Raw genomic sequence first — 8873 nt, forward strand, 5'->3', positions numbered from 1 at the left:
ATCTATGATCAGACATACCATAACTATACACATTACTTATAAACAGGATTTGTTTTTGCGCGGGCAAACACACACGCACAATAAAAGTAAAACCACATACCTTTGTTTCGGAAGGATACATGTAAATCTGGCTCATGATCATGATATAGAGAAAACTGCAACATGTTAGTCATAGTCTAAGTTCAATAAGATAATATAAGGGAGTCATGCAAAGCTAACAACATACATGGTTTAGTTTTAATTAGTCCATTTCACAGTCTTTCTGTCCATGTAAAGTTGAAACATAACATGACTATCACTGTATTATATATCACATATCTTTTTTTAAACGCCCAGATCCTAGAATTTACATTTCATTCAAATTTGCTACTTTATAGTATACATTTTGAATGAACAGTTACCATATTCAGCATTCAAAACACCTGCCAAAGTTATACCGCTATATATATTCACATATGTATTTATGAGATTCTGGACAGTTGTCATCAAATAAGAACTGTTCGCTCAGGGCTACACAGTGTTGGCCTGTATGGCTGGGTTCTCCAGGAGCCCACAGAAGGCTGTTGGATATGGAATTGCCGTTTCTCAACATAAATTGTCCTGTACCATCGTTGAATCCATCCACCCAGAATAAGGGATCAGCCACCAGGCCTATGTAATACAAGATAAAAAAATAAGTTAATTTGGTAAATGATCATATTTACCCCCCCTCTCTCTACCCGTCTTTCTGTCTCTGTCTCTGTTTTTGTCTGTCTCTCTCTGTCTGAGATTAAGAGCATTTATAATCATCCAGTCCTGTTTCAGAAAACCGCAACTATAGACATGGCCAATGCACTTTATGATAACCGGAAGCACAGTGGTTAAGGATAACCAAGAGGACGAAGGATCGAAACCTCGCAGGGGACAACAATCTTTAGTGAAAAAAGAAATCATCACGAGTTCTTAGTGCCCTTAGAAACTCTCCCAAAAGCCACAAAAGATAAGCAGAAAACAGTTCCAATGCCATAAAAGGGCATTGATATTAATCTAAAGCAAAATCGGACAATATCTAAATTTCAACCTATAATGCATCTGAATTTCGACCTATCAGAATCCAATCTACAACGGTCATCTCATTCAATGACAAAATGGCAGTTAGTTACAACTCGCTGTGCTTTAATTCATCTACATGTACATGTGCTCCAATAATCAGGTCTAAGTCGTTGACATAGGCCATTTTGTTTGAAAGATGATGAAAGTTGCAAAATGACTCGTGCCAAATAAACATACAAAGACAATTTGTTCTAAATCAGGCATTTTCTAAATTTTGTGTCAGGGATTTTCATATGTAGCAGATCGGATACCAACACATTGGCTACAATTGTATACCAACACATTGGCGACAATTGTATACCGACACATTGGCGACAAAATTGTATACCGACACATTGGCGACAATTGTATACCGAAACATTGGAGACAATTGCATACCGACACATTGACGACAGTTGTATACCGACACATTGACGACAATTGTAAACCGAAACATTGACGACAGTTGTATACCGAAACATTGGCGACAATTGTATACCGACACATTGGCGACAATTGTATACCGAAACATTGGAGACAATTGCATACCGACACATTGACGACAGTTGTATACCGAAACATTGGCGACAATTGGCGACAATTACATACCGGACAGTTGTATACCGACACATTGACGACAATTGTATACCGACACATTGGCGACAATTGTATACCGAAACATTGGCGACAATTACATACCGAAACATTGGCGACAATTGTATACCGACAAATTGACGACAGTTGTATACCGAAACATTGGAGACAGTTGTATACCGACACATTGGCGACAATTGTATACCGAAACATTGGCGACAATTGTATACCGACACATTGACGACAATTGTGTACCGAAACACTGGCGACAATTGTATACCGAAACATTGGCGACAATTGTATACCGACACATTGACGACAGTTGTATACCGAAACATTGGCGACAATAATGTGTTTAACACACCCAATACTGCGATGATTGGTATTTAATCTCTCCTACATATCTTAACTTGTGTTTGAAAAATTGATCTTTGTGCTTCGTAACGTCTCCATGGCACTTGGCGAGAATTCGAGACGCAGCAAAATTACCGTATTTCACCGGGGGAAAGCCCAGGGAGCTCAATCTTATGTACTTTCAGATGAACTTTTTTTAACCTCTGCTACATGTATAAAAATGAGTAAGCAACTCCAAATGAGAAAATGCTGAACAAACTGGAACTCTTCTTCGTTAGAGATAAACTGAAGTCACAATTTATTAACGAAGTTTATAGGAATAATTTTATTATGTTAAACATATTAATTTGTAAATATGTTTTTTAAAAATTGTTTAAATTGTTCTTGATAATTAACAGTTATATGACAAGGCGTCCGAAATATTATCAATGTTGTTAATATATACCAGTACAATTATTGATTTAAATTTGTACGATTACAAAAGTACAAAGATACCTTATACAAATTCGAATTCTAATGAGCATCGACATGTTTACGTGTTTTTATTGAGCTTATATGATACCACAGAAAGATGGTTTTTTATCTTTAAATTGTGGTTAATTAACAATTAATAATAAAGCGATGGGAACATGCACTTATTTGGAATTCATTGCTGTAAAATTACCCTTTCATAATGGCGGGCATAGCCTAGTACCTTACACACATGTAGGAATCATACATTGTATTTTTTAGGAAATGGATTTTCGTATAGGTGTCTTATTTGACATACTGCATTCCAATTCAAAATATTGCCAATTATTTCTGGTTTACGTTATTAGTTCTTGTTGATAGTTAGTGAAGACGGATCAATATTGATCATGCTATTAATATACACCTTTATAATAAAACGTCAATCTTCGGTGAATAGGAGGTCTTGGCTATCTCCTGACGACATTTTGTAAACGAATCAGTTACAACAAGTCGCGTTTTCACGCAACATGGCATATATTTGATAAACTCCTTTCAAACCTAAAGACAGTTTTTCTACAATAACAAAGTCTGGGAGTATATTAATTAAACGATTAACAAAGACATGGTACATACTGCTGCCCGGGATAGACGTGATGACTTCTGCCCAGACCTCCAATATCTTCTCTGATGTTTCTATTGGCATCAGGTACCCTCCGTCCATCTCACAATATTCGATTGCCTCTATCTGTGATGCAGGGGTTGTTTTCAGGGAGAAACACAAATCGATGGAAGAGTTGTACACATATGAGTCAGCACCCCATAAACCTAATGACAGAAACAAATCTAATTTAGAAATGTCTAGATACTGTTGTCATTTCGATGTCATTGACGTGAGTTTTTACATTATCTGTAATGAACAGTAATATATATCCATCTATTGTCATTGTCTAGAATCCATTGTTATAGAAGTACCATTGACTCAAGTTATCCATACCCAACACATTGTATACGAAGTCTCTGCTAGGTTTAAATAAGGGATAAACAACATTTGTTGATATAGAAAGTAAAAGAAATATATTGGTCGATTTCCAATTCTGATAATGATAAATTATAAAAAAAACATAAGTTCGTGTTTTTGTTTTATGCTATTCAAATCCTGATCTGCTTGTTAAAGGTTTTGACAAAATAACTACTATATTTGGACGATAACGTAGAAATCAGCTTAACTAGTCTTTAGAATAAATAGACGGTGCACAAATTACTTGTAATCTTTTATCTGCATAGCCATGTCATCGACGTGTGCATATCATCTTGGGATACATGTACATTAAAGAAAGCTCATTGCTTGCACAAACGAATTCCATAGGGGTTAATATATTCATCATAAGATACATTTCTATCAAAACATAACATTTGCGGAATCAATTTCATTTTGATATAAAGATATGTTTGTCATAAATCATACAAACCTCGGTGCTGCAGTTCGTATGTGATACTTTCAGCATCAGGGAAGTACGCGTCTGTGTTATCAAATGTAGACCTATAGCCTACACATTGACGAGTGGTGGGGTTAAATGTGATAGTAAAGCAACATGCGTACTGTAGACATTTCATACCACATTCAATACTTCCCCTGGTTTTTATGTCAAATTTGGGGCTATCAAATACTCTGCCGCCAATATCAGATTTTAATTCCATGAACGACGATGAAACAGAGGCTGAAGCAAAAACGCAATCTGAAAATAAAAGAGTAAAATAATAAGTGGTATTTTGGAAAACATATAGCAATACGTTAATTTTGCTTGTGACAAATCTGAATAAAACATTTCTAAAACAGCGTGTTATGATATAGAATGGGTAATTGCCGTGCGCCGATATATATGTAAGTATACACTTTTTATGTTTCGGATGGTGCTTAGAGCAGCCCTAAATGGCATCATACTTACATATGTTCTTTTTCAGCAATAGACACAAATGTCTTTGTGCTATAAATACATTGCACATACAAGGATATCTGTAGTGGTACAATGTATTAAGACATTAATATATAATAAAGTAAACCAGTGACATTCCATACTTAAACGCAGGTTTCACGATATCAGGGCGGACGTTAATTTATTCAATCAGCAGTAACGTTACTGCTGATTGAATAAATTATCGTTCCGTATCGCATTCGGTTCAAAAAATGAAAGCGGCAATATTTTTCAATGTACTCTTGCTCGTAGACGATATTAATTCCAGAAACTTATTCTCGCACCCCAGATAGAGATATTCCACGTCATACCCCATGCTAGACTTTCTATCTCGTCCGATCTGTCTGGTACCTTTACGTGACATTTCGCGGACTTTTGCCACTGCGGTGTATTCATCCACGCGTTAACGGCGTGACATTGACAATCTGCATTATACATATCTCTGTTTTGTCGTTATATGTATTGTTTTGTTGTTGTTGGATATCTGATGTTGTAGATAAAACATAATATACACAGTGAGATACGTATCTTTTGTTACGGACGGACTACACGTTTGACGCGGAAGCGTTCGAATGTAGCTTTAGAAGTGAAGAGACCATTTGTATTTGAGGCCCTAAACGGGATATTTGTATTTTTTTTGAAACGCTGTATAGTCTTTTTTTTTCAAAATAAAAGGTGCGAGAAAAAAAATCAATTACCTGTAACTGAACGAGATTGGGTTATCTTAGTCTCGGGCTAAGATTCTACAACAACCCAAACTCGGCTTACGCCTCGGTTGGGATTATGTTACAGAATCTTAGCCCTCGACTGAGATAACCCGATCTCGCTCTGTTATAGGTAATAGACTTTATTAGTCTATTTGGGAGATGAAAATACCTTCTCTTGATATGAATGTGTCTAATCTTAGAATATACAAATAAGGTACACTCCATAAGGAAATGATACTCGTCCTCTAAGACCCCGCAACAATTACATGTACGATTCTCATATGGAATAGGGTTCGGTCTGTGTCAATTTGGAACAAAACTATATTTAATTCTCATTTTAAATAAATGCATTAAGGCTTCTATACTACCTACAGACTGCATCTACCAAATATATCTAAAACCATTGGTAAAAAGAAGTTCTTTTACCTTGCCCAACTTTGTTTGGAATACTGTTCAGCGTCCTAATACAAAATATTATATACTGATCTAACAAGATCGTTTGTTGAATTGCATACTATCCTCAGCAAAATTTTTATTATTCTGAAATATCGTATATATTTTATGATAAGTACAGACAATATAATGCATGATACATACAGACAATAGATTTTATGATAAGTACAGACAATAGACTTCATGATAAATACAGACAATATGATGTATCATACGTACAGACAAAATGATGCCTGATACATACATACAAAAGACTTTATGATAAGTACTGACAATATGATGTATGATTCATACAGCCAATATACTTCATGATAAATACAGACAATATGATGTATGATTCATACAACCAATATACTTCATACTAAGTACAGGTAATATGATGCCTGATACATACATACAAAAGACTTTATGATAAATACAGACAATATGATGTATGATTCATACAACCAATATACTACATACTAAGTACAGGCAATATGATGCCTGATACATACATACAAAAGACTTTATGATAAGTACAGGCAATATGATGCCTGATACATACATACAAAATACTTTATGATAAATACAGACAATATGATGTATGATTCATACAGCCAATATACTTCATACTAAGTACAGGCAATATGATGCCTGATACATACATACAAAAGACTTTATGATAAATAGAGACAATATGAAAAACAATACATTCAAACAATATGATGTATGATTCATACAGCCAATATACTTCATGATAAATACAGACAATATGATGTATGATTCATACAATCAATATACTTCATACTAAGTACAGGTAATATGATACCTGATACATACATACAAAAGACTTTATGAAAAATACAGACAATATGAAAAACAATACATTCAAACAATATGATGTATGATACATACATACAAAAGACTTTATGATAAGTACAGACAATATGATGTATGATTCATACAGCCAATATACTTCATGATAAATACAGACAATATGATGTATGATTCATACAGCCAATATACTTCATGATAAATACAGACAATATGATGTATGATTCATACAGCCAATATACTTCATGATAAATACAGACAATATGATGCATCATAAATACAGACAATATGATGCATCATAAATACAGGCAATATGATGCCTGATACATACATACAAAAGACTTTATGATAAGTACAGACAATATGATGTATGATTCATACAGCCAATATACTTCATGATAAATACTGACAATATGATATATGATTCATACAACCAATATACTTCAGCAATATGGCGCCTGATACATACATACAAAAGACTTTATGATAAATACAGACAATATGATGCATGATTCAAACAGATAATATATTTCATAAAAAGTACAGACAATATGATGTTTGATACATACAGACATTTGACGTCATGCTTATCATAGACAATATTATGTATAATACATACAGAAAATAGACTTTACGATAAATTCAGACAACATGATGCCTGATACATACATACAGTAGACTTTATGATAAATACAGGCAATATGATGTATGATTCATACAGACAATATACTTCATAATAAGTACGGACAATATGATGCCTGATCCATATATACGATAGACTCTATGATAAATACATACAATATGATGCCTGAAACATACACACAATAGACTTTATGATAAATACAGACAATATGATGCATCATAAGTACAGACAATATGATGTATGATTCATACAGACAATATACTTCATGATAAATACAGACAATATGATGCATGATACATACAGAAAAAAGACTTCATGATAAATACAGACAATATGAAAAACAATACATTCAAACAATATGATGTATGATTCATACAGTCAATATACTTCATGATAAATACAGATAATATAATGTATGATTCATACAGACAATATACTTCATGATAAATACAGACAATATGATGCATCATAAATACAGACAATATGATGTATGATTCATACAGCCAATATACTTCATGATAAATACAGACAATATAATGTATGATTCATACAGACAATATACTACATACTTAGTACAGGCAATATGATGTATGATTCATACATACAATATACTACATACTTAGTACAGGCAATATGATGTATGATTCATACATGCAATATACTACATACTTAGTACAGGCAATATGATGCCTGATACATACATACAATATACTTCATGATAAATACAGACAATATGATGCCTGATACATACATACAATAGACTTTATGATAAGTACAGACAATATGGTGTATGATTAATACAGCCAATATACTTCATGATAAATACAGATAATATAATGTATGATTCATACAGACAATATACTTCATGATAAATACAGACAATATGATGCATGATTCATACAGCCAATATACTTCATGATAAATACAGACAATATGATGCATGATTCACACAGACAATATATTTTATGATAAGTACAGACAATATGATGTATGATACATACATACAATAGACTTTATGATAAGTACAGACAATATGCATGATGCCTGATATATATACAGATTATTGACTTCATGATAATTAAAAATGTACAGACAATATGACGAAAGATAGATACAGACAATACACTTTATGATAAGTACAGACAATATGATCCATGATTGGTACAGAACAAACAAGAATACCAGTTTAAAAATAGCCACAACATTACCGTCACGGGAAAGCAATACTTGTTAGCATTCACAGAATTGTATATCATACAACATCTATATCTGATTTATCTTCACATCGTTGAGCATTAACGTATACTTTGCTGATAATAAAATTCGATAAGAATGCATTTTATATAATATATCATCAAGTGATCATACAATATTGAATGACATTGGTAAAATAAAAGGAAACGCCAGTTTTTCTTACCATAATTTAGTATGTGGAATACAATCCAGAAGTAGTAGTTTAACATGTCGAGATGTTTCTGTTGTAATGTCTCCACTGTAATCCGGACAGACACAGGGTGACAGGTCATACTGTCAAACGTTAGTATGGTAACATCAATCAGCTGACGTCCTCGTCATCAGGGTACCTATATACGGCAGTTTATTTACAGTAGTAAAACAACAACTGTCCGAAGTTATGGATGCTATAATAATAAGGTCTTAAATCAATTTGTATACCGGATGATGATTCTATGTGTCTGAACGCGGAATATAGGAAATTGATACATGTTGCCATAGTTTGCATTGCTACACTCCAATCACGATTCAGGCGAATATAGATTTTGTTAATATTATGATGAAATATTGGAATTGAACTCA

The 8873-nt window shown here is 33.4% G+C and overlaps 1 protein-coding gene across 1 annotated transcript; it reads right to left on the minus strand.

Moving 5' to 3' along the window:
* Positions 1 to 402: 402 nt before the first annotated feature.
* Positions 403 to 8537, minus strand: LOC110456398. Its single transcript, XM_021507118.1, has 4 exons — positions 8476 to 8537; positions 3939 to 4205; positions 3103 to 3294; positions 403 to 651 (listed from the first exon to the last, which is right to left on the minus strand). The coding sequence occupies exons 1-4, from the start codon at positions 8519 to 8521 to the stop codon at positions 440 to 442; spliced, it is 717 nt and encodes a 238-aa protein (XP_021362793.1). The 5' UTR covers positions 8522 to 8537; the 3' UTR covers positions 403 to 439.
* Positions 8538 to 8873: the final 336 nt, after the last annotated feature.

Source organism: Mizuhopecten yessoensis, unplaced genomic scaffold (genome assembly GCF_002113885.1).
Source record: "Mizuhopecten yessoensis strain PY_sf001 unplaced genomic scaffold, ASM211388v2 scaffold8745, whole genome shotgun sequence".
In the NCBI taxonomy this organism is placed as follows: Eukaryota; Metazoa; Mollusca; class Bivalvia; order Pectinida; family Pectinidae; genus Mizuhopecten; species Mizuhopecten yessoensis.

Excerpts from the sequence above, each read along its gene's own strand:
- LOC110456398 (XM_021507118.1), bottom strand. The coding sequence starts at position 8,521 with ATGTTAAACTACTACTTCTGGATTGTATTCCACATACTAAATTATG. Across the intron at positions 4,206-8,475 it reads ATTCCACATACTAAATTATG|ATTGCGTTTTTGCTTCAGCC; the intron begins GTAAGAAAAACT and ends TTTTATTTTCAG. Across the intron at positions 3,295-3,938 it reads ATACGAACTGCAGCACCGAG|GTTTATGGGGTGCTGACTCA; the intron begins GTTTGTATGATT and ends TTCTGTCATTAG.